The sequence below is a fragment of the Gallus gallus genome, chromosome 8, assembly GCF_016699485.2.
Source record: "Gallus gallus isolate bGalGal1 chromosome 8, bGalGal1.mat.broiler.GRCg7b, whole genome shotgun sequence".
NCBI lineage: Eukaryota > Metazoa > Chordata > Aves > Galliformes > Phasianidae > Gallus > Gallus gallus.
The window spans coordinates 14,875,891-14,901,463 of NC_052539.1; the positions used below are offsets into that span (position 1 = coordinate 14,875,891).

The 25,573-nt window shown below is 38.9% G+C and overlaps 2 protein-coding genes across 29 annotated transcripts in view; both read left to right on the forward strand.

Moving 5' to 3' along the window:
- The window catches only part of KYAT3 (kynurenine aminotransferase 3), a 30,438-nt gene extending 25,483 nt beyond the window's left edge, over positions 1-4,955 (forward strand). For all 25 annotated transcript variants that reach the window (XM_046898275.1, XM_046898278.1, XM_015290655.4 and 22 more), the window contains 5 exons: positions 848-937; positions 1,618-1,804; positions 2,282-2,355; positions 2,774-2,860; positions 4,315-4,955. In XM_046898275.1, coding sequence (XP_046754231.1) covers positions 848-937; positions 1,618-1,804; positions 2,282-2,355; positions 2,774-2,860; positions 4,315-4,377 — 501 coding nt within the window. In that variant the 3' untranslated portion in view covers positions 4,378-4,955. The remainder of the gene's footprint in view (positions 1-847; positions 938-1,617; positions 1,805-2,281; positions 2,356-2,773; positions 2,861-4,314) is intronic.
- Positions 4,956-7,304: 2,349 nt separating this feature from the next.
- Positions 7,305-24,913, forward strand: GTF2B (general transcription factor IIB). Of its 4 annotated transcripts, none has more exons than XM_046898287.1 (8): positions 7,305-7,563; positions 8,040-8,179; positions 9,194-9,300; positions 17,220-17,353; positions 22,963-23,109; positions 23,244-23,373; positions 23,980-24,261; positions 24,434-24,913. In XM_046898287.1, exons 2-8 carry the CDS (start codon positions 8,175-8,177, stop codon positions 24,565-24,567), a joined length of 939 nt encoding a protein of 312 aa, XP_046754243.1. In that variant the 5' UTR covers positions 7,305-7,563; positions 8,040-8,174; the 3' UTR covers positions 24,568-24,913. The 4 variants fall into 4 exon arrangements, with proteins under 4 accessions (XP_046754243.1, XP_015146132.1, XP_025009028.1 ...); XM_015290646.4 differs by having other exon boundaries at positions 7,305-7,356; XM_025153260.3 differs by lacking the exon at positions 8,040-8,179.
- The last annotated feature ends 660 nt before the right edge of the window (positions 24,914-25,573 follow it).

Consider the following 25,573-nt stretch of genomic DNA (forward strand, 5'->3'; position numbering starts at 1 on the left):
AAAATAGGTGTAAGAGTTTAGTTAAGTAAATAACAGAATGCATTTATCACACTCCATTTTTGTTACCTGTTTTTAAAAGTTTCTGACAAATCTGAAAATATTCAGTTGGAACAACTGAAAAACTCTTGTGTTTTAAGTCTGTTCTTGTCTTTTAATAATGAGTTCTTATGAGAAAAAATAAATAAATACAGTATAATTTGTTCAAAATCATACTGTCAAAACTCTTGGAGAAGACTCAGATAATATCATATTTTTAACTTTCCAGTATTGTGATGGTGATGTTGTTTTCAGATTGAGATGATACCTTTTGAAATGGTTTCTCTTTCAATACTATTAAAATATTAAATGATAATATTTTGCTTGAATTCCAAATACATATTAGAAAATAAAATATATAACCATTTTACAGCTAAATGCCTCCTTCATCACCTGTGGTCAGACTGAACCATGACAATTGAGTTGCATCTGGTTGAGAGTAGATTTGATCCAGTAATGACTTCTTGTTTTATGCTTGAACCACCTTTGACATGGGTGCCTATGAGATGGACTTAAAACAATTGGCAATATCATTCTTAATAAAGGCTCAGTTTAATTTCTGACTCATTATATGAAGAATTGAAAGTTTGCTTGATATTCTTTGAGACATGTTAAGTGAAGCTGTTATTCTTGTCTCATATCTAGATTTTTAAAAATGCATTATAGAGCAAAGTTAGTATAAACTAGCTCTTTTCTGGGTTCTTTATCAGCACAAACTACTAATTCTTAAAGAAAAACTTGAGACATTTTCTAACTTTAATTCTTTGTTAATCTGAATTAATGGTGTTGCTGCATGTTTTTTCTCCTGTAGCTTGGTTGGTCTATTGGCCCCCAGAATCTGATTAAGCATTTGCAAGTAGTTCATCAAAATACACTATATACTTGCCCAACTCCATTACAGGTAGGTACAGATGGAGCCAAAGTAGTTATTTTCTGGCATAGCAAACTTGTAGGCCTCACCATGATAAAACAATAATCACAACAATTAATTTTTAATTGTCAAAATATGTCTTCTGGGGTGCTAGAAAAAGATGATAAACTTCATTAGCTGACCAGACATTAAAAAACAAAAACAAAACAAAAACAAAAATCCATAACAAAACAAAACCGAGGAAGTCTCGCTGATTCTTCTTTCACATACAAACTACTGCTTCTTGCAGAAAGCACCACTCCTAACAACCTATGTGATTTCCTGCCAAATGTAAGTTAAAGTTGATGCAGTAGGGTCTTGTTTTACTGACAGTTATCTTTACCTTTTAGATCACAGTTTACTTATTAGTATTATATGATTATATTGTCACTAAACTAAGCTTTAGTTCATGTTGTAAACTCATATGTCTGGAGCTTTGGTATGTGATTAATGCCTAGCAAGCAAGTGGTGCTTTGGGTTTTGCTGCAATACAAATTAATGAACAAATTACACTATTTGATGTAGTTTGTGTAATTTTTATTTGCTGATTTGCTTAATAAGAGCCAGATCCTACTACAGAAACAAAGAAAAATCTGCATAATTTCATAATGAAATTTCCTTAATTTCGTAAGTGTGAGTGTCCATAAGTATTTTGAACATTGTCTTTCCAGGAGGCTTTGGCACAAGCACTTTGGGTAGACTATAAACGCATGGATGACCCTGACTGCTATTTTTACTCACTGCCTCGAGAGCTGGAAAGCAAGCGGGATCGGATGGCTCAGCTACTTCAAGAAGTTGGGCTGACACCGGTTATTCCAGAAGGAGGATACTTTATGATTGTTGATGTTTCTACATTAAGTGAGTTAATAAATAAATAAATAAAATTAGGGTATAGAAAGCAAATATTTTTAAGCTGAGAATACAACTTTTATTTTGAACCATCTTCTCATTTCTTGTTCACATAACATTGTCAGAAATACTAACTGGGAATTAAATCTTCTATTTGACTGGAGGTGGATTTTATAAGCATGAGGAAAAATGTTTGTTTGCAATTGTAACAACTGTCCTTGTTTTGCAAAGCTTTGGCAAAGTTTTAGGAAGGGCAAAGGTTGTGGATAAAAAAAGAAATCTATTTCCTAAAAGTCTGTGATTATGAAAAGATTTGAGAGCCAAGCATTTGGCTTAATCTCCTGTACTTTGTTAGCTGTTTCAGTATAATTTGAATTATATTTCTTTAATATAAACATACATCTTTATTCTGAAGTGTTACTGTAATGCTGTTGGTGAATGCCTTCCCACTGGAGTCTGGAAAATCATACAGTTTCTTTTTCTTAGATGTGGATCTCCCGGATGTAGATGAGAATCAACCTTATGATTATAAATTTGTCCGATGGATGATATCATCCAAGGTAAGATGTCCTAGTTATATTCTAGTTTTAGAAATGCTTTTCTACTGAAATCCAAAGCAGTGCAACCATGCTTATTCAAAACGTTGTTTGGTATTCATGTTATCTTTTGGAAATGATGTGGCTTTGAATATTGTTAAGCATACTGGTAATGTATTTTATAGGTTTGTGTTAATTTCCAGCACTTGTTCTTTCTCTGCTTAAATGCTAGTTGTAGAAAAATACCTTTGAAATGTTTTGTCTAAGAAAAGTAATGTGGATTTCTTTAAGCCTAGTTAGCCAAAATGAAATTCAGCCTTGTGTTTTCCTTGAATGTTGGAAGAATTTCAGAAAATCATCCTTAGAACTGTTTTTAATATATATATATATATATATATATATATATATATATATAAAATAATATTTCTGTTTAATTCTTCAGAAACTCTCAGCAATTCCTCTTTCAGCGTTCTGTGGGCCCGAGACAAAAAGGCAATTTGAAAAATATATACGTTTTTGCTTCATTAAGGTAAACTTGTGTCCCGTGAAGACTCAAAGCTCAAAAATCAATGCAGCATCAAAAACTGCAGTAGACAACTGCTGTGTTTTTGCTCACAATCTGAGTTGGATGGTTTTAGAAACAGAAAATCAATTTGGTGTAGAATTCAGCATGAAGTAGTTTCAACTGTCTTTTTTGCCAAGGGACTTGAAACCAGAAATATGGGTGACATAGCTAACAAGTGGGTGGTTAGGTCTTTTTTTTTTTTTTTAAGATATTTTGTTGATTTGTAAAAGCATTATTGACCACTGATGACACTGAAAATGTATGAGATGATTATGCTCTCACTTAAAGTGGATCCTATAACCAGAATAAGGAATAATTCCCATGTATAGCAGAATGATATACTAAAATGAAATGATATGCATGAAATACTGCATGTCTGTTCAGCTTCCAGCAACAAAAATAGTAAGTTGACTTGAAGTTTAATTCACCTGAAAATACAATGAGTTTTACGTAAGCTGCAAGCTATAAAAGAAAGCAAAGACATGGGAAGGAATTTCATCTGTTGTTTTTTTTTTTTTCCAAGAAAAGAGATATCATGAATTAGGTAACATCTGTGATTCTGTGAGCACCTGAACTTCACATGTTCTTCCCGGTGTTTCACCCAGTTGTTGAATCTGTGCTTGAAAAGAAATGCTGTGAGGACACGTATATACATAATCTTTGGTAATCTGAGTTCTGTAAGATATTTCTCCTGTTGCTCTGTCACAGAGTCAACATAATGAAACGTGACAACTCTGTTTTAGTATAAGAATCTGTACCTTAGCTTGAACCAGTAATGAATGGGAGTTTCTGCTTATGTTATCACAGCTCTTAGGATGAGGTATAAAGACAGTGATACAAACGGCGCCAGTAACAACCAGAATGAAACTTGCTGATAGTTAATGTAGCTTGCCAAGGATGAGCAGCACTAATCACAACAAGTTAAACACCACCTGTATGATTCATCAGGTTGTAGCCAAGCCACGCAACTGACTACTGGGTTACTCGTATTCAGAGGGTTTATGTTTGAGTAGACAGCATAGCTTGGTTGCATAAAGTTTTAAAAACTCCACCTATATACATAAAGATTAGGAAATTATGCAAACAAGTGTCCAGTATAGAGCAGCCAAGTGCGTCACTGTGGGTAAATGCCAAGTATTTACATAAGGACTACCCAGTTTAATTTAATTTGATAATATTAATATTGAGAAAAAACATTTTTGTAACAAACATATCATAAATATTTGCAAGGAATCAGATTTTTTTTTTTGTGTGTAGTGTAGATTTGTAGCTATAACTATTAATGACAATGTGACCAACTGGGATATTAAGAGGTTGCAATGACGCTGCCAAATATTGATTTGGGATCATATAAATACGACTACTGCTGTTTTCAAGAATCCTTATTTGCAGTAATAGTGATACTCCTTGTTTTGCAGAAAGACAGCACTCTGGATGCAGCTGAAGTGATTCTGAAGAACTGGAAGAAGCAGAGAGCTTGATTTTTGTTGTTGTTGTTTTTGTTTTTTCTCTTAATTAACTCTTCTGTCTGGTGTAATTATCTTACACTAGGGCTTTTATTGCAAACTTAAGAACAAATTACTTAATATGGTCCAGAATTAATATGACATTGTAAATAACTTTGTACTGCCACCTGCTGAGGAGTTAAAACAGTGATTTACTGATATTTGTAATGCAACTCAGAGGTTATTTTCCTTCTTTTCAAAATAGTTTACTTTTTTCCTTTAAAAAATAATCTGTGGGATTCACATGTCTTTGTCTTACTGAAACACAAAGAGTTCTAGAACTGGGAAATAAGTAATTGTTGTGGCTATTTTTTTTTTGGTATGAGGTGGAGGAAAATTACTGTATGTCTCGGAGAAGATAACCACAGTGCCTTTCTATGTACCTGTCTACTCTGTCCATGCACAGGTTGCATCAGTTTAACTGAAGTGATTGAGTTAAATCAATTGTGTTTATACAGGCAGGATCTAAAGGGATAATCTGTATTTGATTTTCCCACAGTAGTCTTGTGCTGTTCTGAAGGTATTCAGTCCTCAATAAAATTATGCAAGTGGCATTTGGAATAGGATTTCTTTTATTTCTACCCTCTTGTTTATGACATAAGTGAATCTGCGAAGCAAAATAAAAGGACTTGCTATAGAGGCATCTCCATCAGGTGAATTAATCCTGTAATCTCTTCTTTGCTCTTTTCACGTTCACAAAAGCCATTGGTAACTTCACAACAAACTTATTTTAAAGCCTTAAGATCAAGTGGGAACATGGAGACAGGCATAACATTGTGCTGTAATTCTGTGATACTATGGAGCTCAACTTTGACTATTCCAAGCTCTGTGGATAAAGGACAGGTTCAGATGAGATAAATGTGGAGAATTCCTTCATTGTTGCCTCCTCTCTGTGCAATCTTTTAATCTCTGGATAGGTTTCCCACTAGCGAAAGCAGTCCAGGTAGGTAACTTTTAAATGTGTTGTATTCTTCACATTCGTTTGGTATTCATCTCACAGACCTTATGCTGGGAAGCTCGAATAAATTCTATTGCTAGATTTGCAACTATTTTACTTGTTCTGTGGTTACTGAGCCAGAGTCTAGCAGAATCCCATCAGTTTGTGACTATGGACGAGGACAAAAAGAACTGTATGGAAATCAGATGGCGAAGTGATCTGCTGGGCTGCTTTGTCAGTAGCCCACCCAATAGCTGGGTCTTTTCAGCTGCCTTGCAGTGTTGTTCTCCAGATCTCGCCACAAAAATGGATAGCTGCTATTTTCAAGAGGTCATTACAAATAATAATATACAACGATGATAAAAATAATATCAAAAGAGACTTACATATAAAGATCATTGCATCGTGCTAGTCTGAAATATAAATGCAAAAAAGCACAGTTCTCTGAGTACTTCTACAATTGTTCTTGCAGTCTAAGATTTCCCTGGGATAGCTTGCTGGTAACATGGGAGTGTGTGTATAAATGGGCTGTGCATCCTCTCAAAAGCAGAAAGGTGTTTGTGTTTGGGGTTCTGCTCCTCGCCTCCCTTCACTGCATTTATATTGCATTGTGAACAAAAGCCTCATTGCTTCCAAAACACTTGATGTAATGTGCTATCTTTTTTTGTTTCATTAAAGGTCTGGCCGTGTGAGATGAATTGCAGAAATGAGTTGATGTACCGAGCACGATTCAGCTGCTCTGGCTGTTGATGGTTGCCTCCATTTGCTCCTATGAGGCATTTGACTGACATCTGATATTTGAACAAAATGAACATTGGCTACATAAACGATTACAAAGGACCTTTAGACAAACAAGTGAGATCTGATGACTTATTGTCGTTAATGTACTGTTGTGCTTACAAAGGCAGTTGAATATCCCATTGAATGATGGAATGGTAGTGTTAGTGTGAGGACTGCAGCGTTTTATCACTGGCGGTAGACAGCAGGAGATAACTTCGGATTATGTTTTAAGAAACTCCGGAATGAACAGTTAAATAACATTTTAAAATGAGGATTATTGTTGTAACTACAGTGATGGGAAAGAACAGCTGTAGTTGGGGACAGCAAGGTGGATTTCCCACGAGTTATTTAAAGGATGTGTTGTTAAGGCTGCTGGTAGTGGTGTTCTCATGTACCGCATCAAATGCTTTTGCCTGGGAGGGAAAGCACTTGGAATATGGCTGCAGACAGGGAACGAAGAAATATTTTTGTAGTTTTTCGCAACAGTTCTGCAAACCGTTGTCTTGGTGTAGTGTAAATGGAACCCTCAGGTAATGAGAAGAGGGGGGAGCCCTGCTGATGGCACTGGGGGGCAGTGGGAGATCTTTCCCGCCGAGCGCATTACCCGCGGGAGCCGCACACCCTGCAAACCCACCGGTGCTGAGGGCTGATGTGGCACAGCTGTTGCAGGCGCTGCTGCTTCCACATCTCACAGGTCGTAGGGAAACTTAATACAGCAAGCTTTATTCCCACTGCGAAGGTGGTTTTTTTTTTTTTTTTTTTATAATGTCTATTTCACCCTTTGGATTTATTGAGCAAACGTCACTGCAACCAGAAAAAGGTCCTTCCTTCCCCTTCGTGGTATCGATCTCTGCCTGCAGGCAGCCCCACGTTGGAGCAGCTGCCAGCGCGAGCTTCCTCTGCTCACGCAGCTGCTCACGGCGTCGGCTCCCAGACGCCACTTTCCGGGCGCGCGCAACCCAACGTGCCCGGCGTGGTCTCCCTCCCCAGCCCGCGCAGCGCTGCGCTGCGTCCCGGCGGCGGGCGCTGATCCGCGCGGGGCGGGGCTCGCGGCAGGCGCGCGCAGCAGCCCAGGGTACGCGGTCGCAGCGCGGCGCCGCCTGTCCCTTCGCGCGACCCGTCGCGAGCTGCCGGCGGTCCCGCCCCTCGCGGCCGCTATATAAGGAGGTGCGCCGAGCTGCCGCCCGACCGCGCACAGCCGCTGCCGCCGGAGGGAGCGAGATGGCGTCCACGAGCCGGTAAGGGAGGCCCGGCGCTTCGTAGGGGCCCGTGCAGAGGAGTTCCCCCGAGGAGCGGACGGCGCGGCTTCCGCCATCTCTCCGCGTCTGCGGCCCGGCAGAGAAAATGGCCGCGTCGGCCTTCGCTGCCGCCCGGGGAGGAACCGGCGGCCATCGCCGCTCCAGCCCGGCCCCGGCTCGGCTCGCCGTCCCTCCCCGGCTTCTCGGGTCTGTAAGCCGCCCCGCGGCGGGGGGGGGGACGGCAGCAGGGGCTTTCCCGGGCTTCTCCGTGTGGGCCGCGGCAGGCGGTCGGCTGCTGCGAGGCAGAGCCCCGACCTCGGGGCCGCGCCGCCGCCTCCGCGGCGCTCAGTGCCGCAGCGCTCGGTGCCGCTCGCCGAGCGTCCGTCTGCATCGCTTAATTAAAACTTGGGTAGAAAAAACGGTTGTTGCGTGGTCATTTGTGAAGGAGAAGCCTGCGGCAGCACGCTGCGAGCGTTTTCTTTGGAGCTTCTCGTTTGATCTTTTTTCCCCCCTTCTTTCTCTCCGTTTGTCGCCGGCGTTTTGCGTAACGCCAGATGTCAGATGGGCGCCCTCCGTGCTTTGTCAACACTTGTGTCTGCCACGTGAAGCCGCTGGGGCGGCGAGGGAGGAAGGGCCGGGAGGGAGCGCGTGTGTCTGATATCCTGCGTGGTTTGCATCCGAAGGTCGTGCGTGAACGTCTTCTGTCCAGGGGTCGTGGAGATTAATTCTGCCGGTGGTTCTCGAGCTGCGTTTTGAGTCGTAGAGGTTCTTCTGAACGGCCATCGCTTGAGAATAGCGTGTTTATTTTCTTTTTACGCATGAGGTATATCTAAAACGTGAAAATTGGGATGGCTCTATATAGATAGGGCTGCAGTAATGGGCAGGTGGGAAAGGGGGGAACTCGGATGAATTCAGCTCTTTAATAGGCTGTTTCCTGTCTGAAGGATTAGCAGGTGGTTTCGGTGCTGTCACGTTTAGGTTGAGAAGTACTTGCAGTGTTTTATTTTACTGCGACCAGCTGCCATACCCACTGCTTTTTTAGCTCATTTAAATGGCTCTGTTGAATATGAAACCTCAAATAGTAAGCGTAAATAACCTTGAACAAAATTGTTTTAATGGAGGTACTGGACAGTCGCTGTCAGTTTAAATGAGGTATTTACTGTTACAATGTTTGGTTAGAAGCAATTGGTCATTGCTCTGCCTTAGTGCTGTTGTATATATGCACATGTTAAATAATGATGAGGCTTTACTGGAAGTTTTTCATAGCTGCTGAAGATATATGGTGTACAAGAGGTGGTTCCTGGGTCTCAGAAGCAGCTGTTGCCTGATTCTTGTCCTGAGCTGGTAGTTTCTCCATTAGGATCTCTCAACTAATGAATTACTTAATTTACATAATCCAGTTCCAGCCTGGAATTTCTTTTCTAACCCTTGAAAAAATGACAGAATTACACATTCTCAAATAAATGCGTGTCCACTACTTCCTGGATTGAAGACCTGATAAATTATATTGGTTTGATAAGAATGAGTGGAAACGCCCATTGGCATGAAGTAATTCTAAGTTCTTCAGGAACTTCACTTAATGGTACAGTACGAGGTGGACTGCACTTAGTCCTGTCTGTATTTAAGTTTTGGATGCTCTTATTGGAAGCTTTTTATGTTTCTGAGATGAGATGAATTGCAAAAGTTTTGGAATTTAAGATATTCAGGTGTTTTGGGTTAATAATCAGTCCTTCAAATCACCGTAAATCATTCTTTTCAGCAGTGAACTCATGCTTTGGGATATGCACCCTCCTTGATTGAGATAATAACAATTTAATTCTTTTTTCTTTCTTTGTAGTTTGGATGCTCTTCCGAGAGTGACTTGCCCAAACCATCCAGATTCCATTTTAGTGGAGGATTACAGAGCAGGTGATATGATTTGTTCGGAGTGTGGGCTAGTAGTAGGTAAGTGGATTTCTTATCCCTGTGAATTACTGTGTAATTTAAATTATGCATATAGATCTGTTTGAGTTTTTTGTACTTTTTTTTTCCTCACAAAATGGGAATGTAATTTGAGTGTTTAGCTTTTTGTCTTGATACCTAAGTGTCTTATTGTATGACGATCTCTTTGCCAAAAAGTTACTATTTTTAATAGCCTTTCTTCTGGTAACTTCTTGTGGAAAGCTGAAAAAACCAAACAAACGTGTTTTAAAGATTGCAATCTTGAAATATTTTGAAATATTGAATTAGAATATTATGTCACCTAGTCCAGTATTCTGTCTTTAATCACAACTGTTGTTTCAGTTAGTAAAGTAAAAGAAATGCAATAAAAGCCCTTAGGCAAATAGCTTCCTTATAAACAGAGCCAGAATAACTCTTGTTTCCCACTGGTTGAACGTTATTTTCTGCCCTGAAGGATGATTCTCTGTATCCTTGCCAATACTTGCTTTTGTTAATTACTTCTCCTAAGTCTTTTAATACTACCTAAAATAAATACTGTTTTTTCTCCTAAATTTTGCTGATCTCTTCTCCGTTGTATACGTAGCAGTAAATACAGAGGCTAAACTGTATTGATAAGTATAATGGAATATTTAAAATGGAAAAAAAGAGAAAAGCTTAGAAAAAAAAATCCTTAGGATATTAATGCATACTTCCATCAAGTTGTATTTTCAAAATGTGTTTAAATAGAACTTAGTCTTCTTGAGAGCCAACATTACTGCTAGGGTAAAATGTGTTTTTTTTTTTTTCTTTAAGTATGGAGTATTTTTTAAGCAGGCTGTCACGTGGAATCATCACTAAAATATTCTAACATTTACTGTTGTGCCAATTGTTCTCATTTTGTTTTGCCATCCATTACTGAGTAATTGAGTTATCCTGCATATGTTCCATTCTTTAGCTAGAGCATCCAACAGCTAGTTTGGAAAACTAGCAGATAAATAATTGAAGAGTGCATGACCAAACAGTACTGTGAATATTTAATAGTTTTGTTAGGAAATCTAGAGAAAGAAAAAATCAGATCCTACTCGTGATGTCTCTTTTTCTAGAGACATGAGGAGAAAGGGATATTTTCTTGGATGTATGACGGGTAGACAACATTTTGTTTCTGAATCATCTAAGTTGTATGTATTGGTTGCAAGTTGCGTGATATATTCCCATTAAGGCAGTAGCAATTTCACTTCTTTCTACACAGTGAAGCAAGCCACAGATTTGCATTCTGATTTCTCTAAGCTGACACAGGTGTAGCTGATATGTGCAAATCCTACTCATCGTGTGTTTTGGGTTGGGTTGAAATTTGATGAGATTTTTACCACTGGAGGGGATCCATTAGAACAGTAGAAGAATCTGCAAGACTGTATACTCTGTAGGCAAATTACTGTCACAGTTCCATTTAATAAAAATACAGTGTTTTTGGGTTTTGGTGTCTGTAGAGCACTGCTTGTGTCCCAGAGTGGTAGAATGGTATATGCCAAATGTGGGTGTGTTCCACTGCTATAAAGTATGTAGAGGTGTGACTTGGCCAGTATTTTTGTTCAAGATGGCTGAAATGAGATCCAAGAATTTTTGACAAAGCTTAGTGTATTTCCACATGATGTTTTCCTGCTTGCTGTGGCAGAGATACATGACATAGTTTGAGGAAAAGCTTGTTTGTTTGTTTGTTTGTTTTTCCCCATGTGCCTGTTAGTGGTTAAAGTAGCTGATACATTGATTCCAAATTTGAGTTTGGAATAGTTTGACCATTATCTTTTCTGGGAGTGTGTGATGAAATCGATGTTACTAGTATTACGGCTGATGTTGCATTTAGAGGTTATGTAGCTGAAAAGGAGGGGAAAGGCAACAGAAAAAGATTGAGACAACAGGAGACTAGGATAAGGTTATGAATGACGTGCAGAAGTTTGTTCCATCTTCTGTATACCTGTTCAGAGTTCTTGGGAAAACATGCAAACATGCCATAGTTTGTGGTCAGAGGTATGGTTGTTAGAAAGTTCTGTTGCATTATTTAGTTGGCTAATATTTCTGAAAAGTTTGAGATGTAAATGTCTAGTCTTAAATTCAAGTATGGTCTAGATGGTATAGATAAGATTTAACTTTACCACAGATAATTTTTTCATTATGATACAACTAATAACTAGGAGTGGATTTCCTAGTTGTATCTGTTGGTCACTCCATTACTCAGACCATGACAATGTCTGTCATCAGGGATAAGGCTGATTACATCTCTGCATACATTTTCTGCTGCTTTTCTGAAATAAACCAATAATTTCATTTCTTTTTTCTTATTTTTTGGTAGTATCCTGTAAGTGAAGAAGGTGCTTTAAGTACTTCTGATCACGTAGAGGGCTTTTGTGGCAGTTGTGAAATCTTTAAACCTCCAAATGGTGAAAAACCTTTCCATATCTGTATGTATGTTGATGATTATCTCTTTGTCTAAGTACTGTTAACATTCTACACTTAAGATTTTAATTGGAGATTTTAGATTTTAATTAAATGGACAATAAGCTTTAGATATGGATGTATGTTAGCACCTTATAGGTAGTTACTGCTTTTATGTTTGGTGCCCAGAGTACTAAAAAGTATTGGATAAAAGTTTGTACTTGCAAGTAAAATTCTTTGCATCCATGGAAAAGCTAATGATAAGATATGCTTATATTTGCAGAAACTTTGAGTGGCTGAATGCATGAGTGTTCGTGGGTGCTGGATTTATACAGGCAATTTGTTGTATGAGAAGAGTCATCTATTTGCCTTTTTCATTCAGCACTTCAGATAGTCTCTGTCTTAAGTCTGACCCATTTCGGTTCTGTATTTGCTGGAAACAGCATAAGTTTCCACAAATGCCTGTATTTGTCTTTTGGATGTGAATTGCTGAGGATGCCTGAATACCAAATCCCATAGGGCTGTGGTAAACATGTTGTTGTCCACCCACTAGCCTGAGTGGTGGTATTAGTACTGAGTCATGCAGCCATGACATGACTGTCATCATTTAGTCTTTGCTAAGACATGAGGAGCAGAAGCCCTAGCAGTTTTGGCAAGGCTTTGCAGTCACTGTTCTTAGCATGATATTTCCTAAAGGATGTGGAAGGTTTTACAGTTTGTAGGTTCTAGGCTGGGAACCAAAGACGGGTCAGAGCCAATATGAAGAATACTTCAATTAGACTAAGTAGTATGTTTATCTACATTCTGAATCATTGAATGTTTGGGGGGTGTTTCCTGATGATACAGTGTTGATATCTGAAACTATTCAAAGGATTGTGTGCCTAATCAAAGGTTCAGTGGGAGCCGTGTAGAGGAAGTTGTGACTGTAAAGTTAGGGTTGGGTTTGGTTTTGTTTATTTTCAACAATTATTCTTTGTTAACTTAAATATGCAAGGTTTATTAAAATGTTATATGGTTGAGCTCAAGTAAAGTAATTTTGCTTGCTGAAAACTGAAATGAAGTTGAGTATAACTGTATTGGGCAATACATAAGTGTTATGGTTTTATGATTTTTGTTATCAGTGTTCCACATCATAGCATCTTGTAGTGCAGTGGCAGCTAAAGAGTTAATGCACTAGGTCCATGGAGTGTTGCTATTTCTGGGTACCTGGTTCTCAGAAGGGAAGAACTACATCTCCCAGAAGACTTTGTGTTCCATTTCCATTTTCAGTTTAGAGGGAAAGGCAAAACTGCTCACAAGTCACGAGACTGTCGCCTTCTTTTACTGCTTGTCTCTGTGTTGAGTGCTCCCTAGCTGTCTCACCTCAGCATTAGAGTAAGACCTTCAGTTTTTGGACACTCTCTTTTTATTTGATTTATTAACTTCAATTCCAGTTATATTGTATTATATTGCATTTTCTTGTATTCCGATATCGTACTTATTAAATCAGTTTTCTCCCTTAGCTCATTGTCACTGTTTAGTTTTTAGGCACACCTTTTCCCTTCTTTCCCTTCCCCATTTCCTGGGGCATGTGTCTGTGGGTCCCTTCACACCATTAGTCATGTTAGTGGGCCATGTTGGCCCCAAATCATTGACAATAAGTAAATAAACAGAATGTGGATGAATGTACGCATCTGGAATACCATGTCCAACTCCCAGCTCCTCAGTACAAGGAATGCTTAGGCTTGTTGGAGCAAGTGCAGCAGAAGGTAACAAAAGTGATGTATGGACAGGTGTATTCTCAATATGAGTGAATGGAGACCGTTTAGTTTTGAAGGAAGGCTCAGCTCAGCCTGGTTCTGTGCAGTTATGTCTTCATAATTCTCCTTGGCTTGTAGTCTTCTACCTGGATTTTTCACTGTAATTTGTCTCAGCACCTCGTACTCTCCATAATAAGGAGTTGGCTGAAATTAGAGTTCTATGTACATTTTTAAGCATGGTGTTCTAAAAAGTGTTTCCATGTATGTGCTCACTAGATGGCAGCAGATTCCTTAACTAATGGTCAGAATGAGCCAAACATTGTTAGAAACTGTGGGTGTTTGGTATTTTAAATTGTGAATAAACATTGTTCTGCTATTTATTTTGAGATTATAATATTGGTTGTTCATATGCAGAGCTTGATTCAGTGTACATCTACCATTATGGCTCCTCTTACAATGATTTAAGCCATATCATCTTGAAAATGCTTCAGGACCGAATATGGAAGATAACGTTATTTGAGGCTTGAATTTCATCCTATTTGTTTTGATTAAACCTCCTCAGTTTGCAGCTATATGTGTACATTTAATGTAAGAGATAATAAAAATGCAAATAGAGAATAAAGGACTCATGTATCACGAGTATTTCAAGTGGATGCACTGCTGAAGTAGCTGGTATTATTTGTCTGAACATATGTAATTGTGAATGCAGAACTTGTCAAGTAAGAGTGCTTTCCTTTGATAAACTGCTTTCTATTTTTGGGGTGAAATAAACATGCAGTGTTTGTGTTTTATAGACATGCTAAGCTAATTACTAAAAACTGTTGAAAATTGCATTTTAATTTTTGATACTGAGTTGACTCATTTCTGGAGCACTTGCTCTTTGTGTGTATCGGTTCTGAAGAGAAGTAACTGCTCCGAGGTCTTCTGTTCTGAATAACAGCAGTTTTGCATTTTTAGATGGTATGTAAACTGAGTTGAAGTTTGTTTTGTGTATTTCCACTGCAATCTACGTGTTAGTCAATTAGACTGTATTTTAAAGACTGGTTATGTACTGAGAGAAGGGTTTATGAATGAAATAGTGCAGTGAAGAAAACCTTTGTGTTCATGAAGATGCTTTATGCTGGAGATGGATTTCTGTAAAGATTTGGTCCTGTAAAGTGTGTTTTGCCTATCTACATCAGAGCAGAAAGGGATGATCTCATGTTTGATTTAAATTAAGGATAGGTCTAATATGACTGTATCTTGTGAAGTTTGTTTCTGTTCAAAAAGATGGCATTGTAAGGAAGTAGTGAAGGGAGTATGCAACCACTCCCAAGCTTATCACAGCTGGATACAGTTGACAAACCTATGTAGTAACGATAGGAGAAAGCAGGGATTTTAGATAGTATTTTTTGGGAGCTTTTATTACTCTGCTGTTTGTCCACTCAGGTGCATTTTCCAGGTGATTTAGGAGAGCAGATCAGTAGGTTATGAGCCAGGAGATGTAGTTCAGTGCTTGAAATGTTAACTTAGCAACCAGTGTTCAACGCTGATTCTCTGAGTGCTGCTATGTTGCACTGCTTTTTGTAAAACTGACCCTGGTATTTAAGGTTTTGTTTCTGTCACTTACAGGTGGGGCTTTATTGCATACATACCAAGGCAAAAGTTCCAAAGTGGTTTTTGTATTCTGAAAGGTTAAAAGAATTCTTAGTGCCGCACTTTCTTTTGTGTGTGGGTTAGGATAATTAGCTGCTTGTAGTTGAATATTTTCCATCTATGGAAACATTTGGCCTATTTGTTCCAGTTTTGTTGTTATTTCTAGCTTGTGTCAGGCTTCTGGGCAAGGCTTTTGAAGGGATGAATGTGATTCCTCGGACGTTTGTAAGTAAAGAATATACAGGAAAACTGTTTTCTTGCAATAGCAGATTTCTTGGCAACATGAAGGTATTTAGGTACTGCATCTTAGTTCCACAAATGCTTTATATTCAGAGATTTATTCTACTTAATCTTTTCTCACTCTGAAATAGTAGTGTCAATTCTCTGTTTGTAGCATGTTTGCCAAAGCAGGCAGTGATATAACACTTTTTTGTTAGAGCAGGAATGGTTCATAACTCACAAGAGGCAGATCCTTGAGTGAGTCATTGAGGTCATTCCTACTTGTGTGGAAAAAATATTACATCATTGCCCTGTGCTCAGTGTTCTATTTATACCATGCCAGAATTTTAAGTACATTTTGCTTTTTTTAGATGCTGTAAACAGTACTGGGGGGTTGTCTTAAAGTAAAGTCACTGCTAGACCATAGAAGGCGCATTACTGAATCAAATATTTACAGAGAGCCCAGGAGCCAGAGGAGCACGCTGTCTGCTAATGAAAGCTTGCAAGACAGGAGCCTCTAGCAGGGAGAATGGATCTGTGCTCTCTTTTACTTTGCGGTGTTCTTAGTCTTGTAACTCTGTTACTTCCACCTCCACTCCCTCAGCCCTCATTAGAGCATTAGATAAATGTGGAGCATAGCTATGAGCATGTCGGATGAATGCTAGTGAGAGTACTTCTGTCTTAAATTTATTCTTTTTAGGTTGGCCTGTTGTCTTAGATTCATTAGTTTCAGGCACATTCCTTGATGTGTTAAGGGTGAAGTTCCTCATTCAGATTTTTTTCCACAAGTAATTTTGCAGTTACACCACTCTGTGCATTGCTCCTGTATTTTTTTTTTCCAGCTTCATATTGCATGTTATCACTGTTTGGTAGGGAGTGCTTTTGTCTGTCTGCTTATGTTTTCACTAGGTTAAACCAGCCTCTGTTGTTTCATACTTGAACTTCTATGCCAGAAATTTTTCTTGCTGTCAGTGCTATTTATTTTTGTGAATGTTGCCTTCACAACACTTAAACATCGATGAAGATAATGAATTTTCCCTCAGGTTTAGCAAAGCAGAGGTGACAGTTATACTGGCTTCTGATATTCTGCACAGAACTGTAATGCTTTTTTTCTTAATGCTTTTCTCTACCCATGTTCCTGAAAAAGTCTGTAGTACTGTAGTATTGCTCTGGAGACAACACCTTTGCGGTGCTGGTTTTACCAGACCTGTGAATAGAATGAGCTGCACTACAAACAGAACCTTTTTTTTTTTAATTGTTGTTTGTATCATTGTGATTACTGCAGATTTTTTGCCTGTATTAATGTTGGTTAGAGGTATTTCTCAATCTGAATAGATGCTGCTGGAAACATTTAGGTGAAGTTGTGAGGACTCCCAAGGGAAGTCTTTTTCTTAAGGGTCAGGAATCCCTTAAGGAACAAAACAGAGCTGCAAAATATTGTTATGGTGGTTTAGAAGGTGGCTTATTCATTTCTGAGTACCAAGGACCTGGAGCTCATTCATGGAAGTGATGTGCTACTTCTTGATGAGATTGTGCTTGATAGCTAATTCATGAGTACTTTGATCAAGTGTCAAAGGTAGGATAACTTACTCATTTGTCCATCACTGAGAATGTTTATGGACAACTGTAAGCTCCTTCTTTGTGTATTGTGTAACCTATAATATTCTTTAAGGGTGGCTGCAACACTGTTTTCTGCATGCGTTTATCTAGGTATTTAAACTTTCTCTGCAGCTCCTGTTATTGCTTTCTACTTAGATTGAAAAAACTAAAACTTTTGGTGTGTTGACCTGCAGTTACATCCTCCTTGCACTTGGTAACAGCCTGCATTTTATAACTGAGAGCTCAGCTGTGTAACTTAATGTTTCAGAAGCTGTTTCAAAATGTTATGTTGATACAAACTATTGCTTTCTGTTACTACAGGTGATCGTGTCATAGATGTAGGGTCAGAGTGGAGAACTTTCAGCAATGATAAGGCAACAAAAGACCCATCTCGAGTTGGGGATACCCAGAATCCTTTGTTGAGTGATGGTGACCTGAGTACAATGATTGGAAAGGTAAAATATAAAATATTAAATGCTACTAAGCATGAGCATTTTTGTGTCTACTACGTATGTGTGTGTCCATTGAAACTACTCAGAGTTTCATTTACAAAGAGATTTAGTCGAAACTGAACTCTTGCATTTCAGTAATCTGTAAAATGTGTCTGTTTCTGGCTGACAGCAAGAAAGGACTGAACTTTTTGACAAGACAGAAGTTTGCAGTGCTGTGGGGTTAATTGCCACTCTGATTTGCAACATGAACTAGCTTTTTTGTAATAATGTCTAAATCAGATTAATATTGGAGACATGGAGAGCTAAATACATGTTGTGCCTGCTCTCTCAGTGAATATTACGTGAAAACACTAAATATAGAATTTTTCTATGGTGTAAGTATTCCAGAAGAAAATATTCAGTGTATGTTTGGCTTGAAGTTTTGTGATACAGCTGTGTCAGATGTTTATGAGAAAGTGAAAGCAAGATTAATAACACAAATGCCCTCCCTTTAATGAAATAGTGACCCAGATAAGCTTTCATTGTGCTTTGTTATATTTTCTACTGCAAAATTCAAATTCCTATTTGTGGATTTCCTGAATGTTTCATGCTGTCTGTTTTTGACAGTTGTCATCTGATATCCTCCACAATAACTTAATGAAATCAGGAGCCCGTTTTCAGTGCAGCATTTCCACTTCATTTTTAAGAACGTGTCAGTTTCATTTTCATGTTAAACAGGGAGATGGTCTTCAACCATTAAAGTTGGAAATGTGTAGTATTTAATCGTTACCAAAGAAATATAGTTTAATCTGCAGTTAACACACAGCAGTTAACTGACAGCAATCACGTGGATACTTAGAGAGCCATTAGTGTTCTTGATGAATGATTCAAGCACTCTTCCGTGAATCCTAACAGAAGATGGTTCTCCATAAAAGATAAAGAAATAGGCATACCTAAACACGTATGGATATGCATAGGAGAATGTGCCACCATACTTCTTAGCTAGGATTTCTTCAAAGGGAGGAAGACTGATAGGAACAGTGAACACTGATAGGAGCAGCTAATCTTGAAGATATATTAGTTAAATAAATAAAATTGTCCATCTGGATGCTTGTGTTTTGGACTTCTCTGAGCACTGTTGCTTTCTAGCCAGATTTTAGGATGCATTATACTGGGTTTCCCTTCAAACAAATTTCTGCACTGCTTCATTAAACAAATGAGTGTTGCTATAAGTAGCTCTGTGAAGCAATGCTTTAGAAGTTCTTGGAGTTCTAATGATACCATAATAGGTCCAGAAGGATTGTAATTCTCAGGACTTGGATTTCTGTTGCAGATTTGATAAGCTATGATAAAGGTCAGAAATGCACCTTTATAAATGGAGAAATGGACAGCTTACTCCAGATTCATGCTGTTGTTTCATTTTGGAACTCTGCAAATACAGGGTTTGTTTCTGGGAGCTCATAAGTAGGGTGACATTTTCAACTCTTCTGGAGCCTGCATGTTGGAAAGGAAAAAAGGTATTTCAGAAAGAAATACAGTTCAGCTGGATACAAATTGTAACATGACCTGTTAACCCTCTTCCCATTTGAAGTTCAGTGCCTTATTTAGAATAAGAGGGGTAGTAGACCCAGGGAGAGAAATTAAGGACCTAAAGAAACATCTATGAAAAACTTGTTTTTCAAAGAAAAACAAAAATTTTCAGGGATAAGGATTTATTGAATGTAATAGCTTTGCTGTTAACCAGAATATCCCTGAATAGACAGGACTAAAGTAGCTGTAGCAGATTGCTGCTCAGAGAATACAAGCTGCAGGATTGTCGGTGAGGCACAACTGATGAGAGCTGTGAGTGAAAACGTCCAATTATTAGAACCACCAGGGAGAATTTCAGAGGACAATCTGCCCTGCTGTAGGTATCTCACTTGCAAGGGAATGAACCAGAGAACAGACGTTATTTTCTACAGGAAGTTGTTTGTGACAAACCAGGATGTGTTCTGGACAAGAGTTCCTGTGTTTGTGTTGCCACTGAGCAGGGGCTCTGAATGTTGTGAGTGTTGGGAGCTGCCTTTTTCCTCAGTTATTTGAAAGAAAGAGAACAGCTTATCAGAAGGTTCTGAAGAAATTTTCTATCGATGTGCAAAGGGTGTGAGTTTTGCAGCAAAAATAACTGAACCAAGAGATTAGCCAGTTTCTTGAGCAGTGTTCTGATGCCAGTGCCAACAGTAGTTGGGCATGAGAATTAACCTCAAAGTAAGCGATGTTTCAATAATGGAGAGATCGGTGTAGTCATGAGGAAGATGAGTAGTATCTGAAAGAATAAAGAACAGCCTTTGTGAGTTCCAGACAGTGAAGCAGGATAAGATTATATTTTCTTGGTTAATAACAATTGCCAGAATGGCCTGGAGGAGGCTCCAGATCTGTGTGCCTGAGATCCCTTTCCTGTTGGATAGGAAGTTCCTTTCTGCTCGAGGTGGAGCTGCTGTTAGTAGGATTGTTTAAACAAACAAGCTAAAATTCCAGCTGCAACAACAAAAATAAAGCTTGTGTTGTGGAAAATCCAAAAGTGAAGATTAATTATTTTCATGGAATATAATAGAAGGCACCTACATCCAGAGATGGATGTAGGTGAAAATGGAGTCTGAACCACGTGCCAGTTAAAACAGAACTTTAAATTGTGAAAGAAAGGATTGGGTCACTTCTGCTTTGCAAAATGTCTTCTCATAGTTTCCTTTTTGAAACTGGGAGGTACTGCTTTGAAACTCCTTTCTGCTGCAGAAATACGTTCTTTACCTGCTAATAGCCAAAGAGAAGTTGTTTTGCCCATGCAAAGAGATTAATTCCTAATTGGTTTTAGTACTTAGGAGACCCATCTGTCTGAGGTAGCAAAAGTGTGTGTTGGATGAAAGATTAATTTGTGAAGAGGAAGTTGAGTGGCATAGTTAGCTGTGGTGGAAATGGCTTGCATTCTTCTGGAGGATTTTAAGGGTATTGACACAGAAGTGTCTCTCTCTGCAAGTAGATAGCATGCTGCAGCTCACTTGGTGACAGTGCAGATCAGTTGGAGGCATAGTGAGGTCTGGTATTAGTTGTGATTCGGTTGTCAAACTATCATGGTTATTTCATGCAAAATTCAAGAGAAAGAGATGAGCCAGTTACTTATACACCAGTGTATTTTCTTGGAACTTAAAAGAAAACTTGCAGTTCTGCTACAGATCTTGTGGGAAAAGTTGTCTTTTGTTATGCTTTGTTGTTAATGTATTGCTTTTTGTAGTGACTGCAACTACAAGAGAATGTAGGTTGGTTGAACAGGAAACTAATGTATTCTTTTGGTATAGAATTTCTATCCTTTGATCAGATGGCTCTGAAAGGAAGCTGGGTGTTGTCAGACCGTGTGACCTGTATCTGAAAGTGCTATATTGATAAGTAGAGGCGAAATGAATGTAAAAGAAGAAAGGATCCATGGTTACCTCCAGACCACATAATGAGCGGGTTGTACTGGGCAAGCTTCCTGCATGATAAGGGTGCGTTCCTTGGTGCTGTGGATAACCTCAAGTCAGTGGTGATGGTGATGCTTCTCCCTTCTGCTCTTAAGGGGGAGGGTATACCAGGGTGCAAACCATTGGAAGCCAACACCTACCCTCCATTAAGTCCCTCCAGAGATCACTGCTGTTTACTGCACTGTGTATTTTGACTCTAGCTATCTTTGAATCAGTTTTCAGGACAGGGATATAAAGAAATACATCATGTTTTTTCCTGTCTTTGAAAGCCAAAAAGGTGAAACATCTGAGTTCGACGTGCTTCTTGCTGAAGCGCTAAAGATTACAAATAGGTAACTCATGAAGGCAACAGCCAAAAGATACGAAGTTCTTAAAACCAATTAGATTTCAGTTAAAACTACAGGGCTTCTGTTTTTTTTTCCATGCAGAGAAAGGTATTTCCTAACATGGTTGTGAAGAACTGAAGCCAACAAAGCATTGTCCGTCAATTGAATGATCTGGAAGGAAAGTAGATGATGCGTTTAAATAGTAAATGCAGGAGAACTGCTGTGGTTTAACCCTTTTATAGTTGTGAGCTATTGTATATTGGGGTTGCTCTTGGAAGGTGCCGGCAGCGTGAAATCCTCTGACTAATAGTACTTGTGTATAGCTGTGTTGGTAGTTGGACGTATGTAAGCAGACATTCAAAGGAAAAAGTAATGGGCAAGAAAGTGCCCATTACAAGGAGATATAGGAGAAAATTACAGAACAGTTAAATAAATCTTTCAGGTGCTGTGTATAATGGACCAGGGAAAGTAAAATCCCTGTGGTGAAGGGGAATGCTTGATGGCCTCAGAACAGAGCAGTGTTTCCTGGAAAAGAAGGGACACTTAATGTGACGTCTGAGCACAGGGTCTGGGAACCTGCTGCCAAAAATGATGGGCCCTTGTGGTCACTTCTCTGGCAGCTACAAGATTTGAAGGAAATACCGTTCCTCTAAGTATTTGTGCACAGCGCTAGTGCAGGAAGTTATGGTACGCATGAATGCTGCAGGGAACATCGCAGGCAGCAGGGATATGAGTGATGACCAGGAAAGAGCCTTTTGACCTGAGACGTGTACGTCTCAGGCAAGGAATGTTGTTCTGGAATAGTTTCTAAAAGGGAAGTCTTGCTGAAGGTATGTTTGTAAAGCTCTTTGAGGCCTGAAGTCTTTTGTGCTTTCTTGCTCTTTGTTTCCCTTTAAGACTCAATGGCAACCTTTGGGTAGTTGGAGGGATTCATCCAGTCAAGTCACTAGGATTTCGTTCAGTGCGCCCTCTGCTGTGTTGGTGCCAGGGTTGTTTCTAGGTGGTTCTTTCACTGGAGCAGTGCTGGAAGGAGTAGGAAAAAAGCCAAGAACAGTCTTGGGATCTAGTGTCTGTCATAGGCCAGCCTATGGGGAAATCTGTGAGAGGGGTTTGTGTGCCAGGGTCTTATGTTTCCACAGCAGTATCAAAGCGTGCACACCAGGAGTGTGGCTCTCAACAACAGAGGTAGCCATCAGATTATGAAGTGGATATGACTTCATCATGAGGACTTCAAGATTTTCCTTTAAGAGGACCTTGGATTTATTGTAAAGGCAGAATATATGGATTTTTACATCTTGCAACAGCTAATGCTTGCTGCTGCTAGCAGGCAAAGCATCAAATTAGTTTTGAAATGGTCATTGGTTTGGATATTCTCTTTGCCTATACTTTTACTTCCATTTTGAGTTACTGTGTAACAGTTGGTTTCCAGTTAGCCATAAATTTGTTTTGAATTGGCTATATCTGCTGTGATGCAGATGTAGACTAATTGATGTACATAAAACATAAACTTGGACCTGAACATTGGTATTAGGCATATTGACAGACACATGTTAGCTACGTGCTATTCATCTTTCGTTGTCATGTAATCAGTGGTCCTTGGAAATCAGTTAATGTTTTAAGACTTGTGCAGAATATAGAGCATGATGTTTGGGACAAGGCTCGGTTGTATGATTTACTTCAGTCACATGTACTTGCACAGTTGTTCCAATCTGTTGCCTTGAATTAGGATTTATAAAGCTGGAATATGTTTGCTCTTGAAATGAGGAAAAAGTTGACTGTGTTTTATTGACTATATATATCTCTATATTTTCAGGGCACAGGTGCAGCAAGTTTTGATGAATTTGGGAATTCCAAGTACCAAAATCGCAGAACGATGAGTAGCTCTGATCGTGCAATGATGAACGCCTTTAAAGAAATTACAAACATGGCAGACAGAATCAACCTCCCTAGAAATATAGTTGTAAGTTCATGTCTCTGTCTTAAATTGTTCTGGCATTGACTGAGTTAGCATAATATAATGGGCACATGAATTTTTGATATTGCTGCTAATTAAATGGCCTAGAGTTAATTAAATTTAGTCGTCTTGCTTTGAAGGATCGAACAAATAATTTATTCAAGCAAGTGTATGAGCAGAAGAGCCTCAAGGGAAGGAGCAATGATGCTATAGCTTCTGCTTGTCTCTACATAGCCTGTAGGCAAGAAGGTGTTCCAAGAACATTTAAAGGTAAGCTTTCAGTGGTACACATTCAATTCTGCTATCGAGTGTCTAGTTATTGTTATTATAGGATGTTAGTTTTCAAATGTCTGGACTTTGCCAAATTGGTTGTTTGCAGCTAAAGCCCACCTTGCTTGGGCCTGGGGATGGGAGGTGGAGTCTAGACAAAATTTGCTACACTCATAATGTGAGTAGGCTTTTGGGCATGGGATTCTTGGTGATAATACATTTAAAAATTGGCATTTGAGATTCTTTCTGAGTGCTGGTGAGATTTAAGATGCTGCTTGATGTTATGAAAATAGGGACTCTTGGAACTGCATTTGAGCCAACAGCTCTGCAGTAATTATGTGCGCCTTTTCCCTGATGAGGAGACAACTTTGACTGAGAGTATCAGATCTCCCTTATTATGTAATCTGTGCTTTTTAGCTTCTTGTGAGAATTTGAACTGACTTAAATATTTGATTTTGAAGTTTCATTAATGTGCAAAGCTTGTGGTGTAGTAGCCTTCATCACATTGGCCTGCTTTGTGGCGTTCACCTACATATAATCAAATTCAGATATTTTCAGGCAGAAAATACTGTCAAATGTGAAGTTTATTTTTTCCTCTTTGTTTAGAAATATGTGCAGTGTCCAGGATTTCAAAGAAGGAAATAGGTCGGTGTTTTAAACTTATTCTGAAAGCTCTCGAAACCAGTGTTGATCTGATTACAACTGGAGACTTCATGTCAAGATTCTGTTCAAATCTGGGTCTTCCCAAACAAGTACAAATGGCAGCAACACACATTGCCCGTAAAGCTGTGGAATTAGATTTGGTTCCTGGGAGAAGCCCTATTTCTGTAGCAGCTGCAGCTATTTATATGGCATCACAAGCTTCTGCAGAGAAAAGGACACAAAAAGGTAAAACTTTCTTTAACATCTTACTGCTTAAAAGAGAACTCACGTTTTCTGTAGACTTGGAAGCTGCTGTTCCAATGGCACGCAGCAGAGACCAAACAAGGATATGCTGTTTTACTCAGTAAGAATGGCAAAAATTAAAAAACGTTATTCATTTGTCTGCTTTTTGTCTTAGAAATTGGTGATATTGCTGGTGTGGCTGATGTTACCATCAGACAATCATACAGGCTCATCTATCCTCGAGCTCCTGATCTCTTCCCAGCAGATTTCAAGTTCGATACTCCAGTAGACAAGCTACCACAGCTGTGAAGTTGCTGAAGGTTAATTAATCTCTATTAACAAAAAAAAAAAAAGGTTTTTGTCTATAATAAAGGATGTACAAAGTGTTAATATTGAGTCTTCATGTTGTGGAACTGGAGGATATGGATATTTGAGCATAACTGCTGGAATGCAGCACACATTCCAAGGGTAAACAAGCTAATTGTGTGGCATTTTGTATGTATATATTAGTGGAAGTAAATATTTAATGACTGTTGCAACAAACTTAATTTCATATTATTGTACTTATTCAGATTTCTTTTGTAGGGATCTAGTAAAATGTATTTTGGAAAACTGAAAATACTATGTAATTCCCAAATAAACTTTTCCAAAAACACTTACGATCTTGTGGGTATCACTACCATTTGACACACACATACTTTTCCACAAATGGAGAACTGGAATGCAATCCGTGGAATGGTGGAGTTAGCCTTATGCTGAGGTTTTGTCACAAGGCTCCCCTCCGTGACAATTTTTAATCTTCAAAACTTAATCTTTAGTGTGGCGTTAATATACGCGGTTAGCTGCAATTTGCAATAGGGAAGACTTGAGCCAGAATGCAAACTTTTGGTGGAAAGCGGTTTGAATATTTGTGCAACTGTTGCTACAGATCTCCAGACCTGCTTTGAAAAGATCAGCCATGCCCTTGGCACAGCCCCTCCTTCATTTTTGTTGATGTCTCCGTGCTTTGCTTCTCTGAATTTTACGTAATGACAAAGCAGCCAAAGATAAAGGCTTGAACTGAATTCCTGACAACTGCGTGATGTTTGATTCTGTACAAAGGAAGGTTAAAAAAAATCATCCTGATATTGCTGTGAAATGTTCTTTCCAGCGTGCAGTCTGGCTGGCCGGTGGTTCACTCTGAACTCGTGAAATGGTGCACCAGCTGCTAAGAAGTGAAGGGCAGAAGTTGTTCAGCCCTTCTCAAACTATAATAGTTTTGAAAAGTAGCTGTGTTTTGACAGTGTTTCTTTGTGTGTAAAGCAACAAATGTGCT

Bases quoted from the DNA above. Each gene is read 5' to 3' on its own strand.
- GTF2B (XM_025153260.3), top strand. From the start codon at position 7,463: ATGGCCGCGTCGGCCTTCGCTGCCGCCCGGGGAGGAACCGGCGGCCAT. The intron at 17,354-22,962 runs GTAAAATATAAA...CTATATTTTCAG, and splicing joins TGAGTACAATGATTGGAAAG to GGCACAGGTGCAGCAAGTTT. The intron at 24,262-24,433 runs GTAAAACTTTCT...TTTTTGTCTTAG, and splicing joins AGAGAAAAGGACACAAAAAG to AAATTGGTGATATTGCTGGT.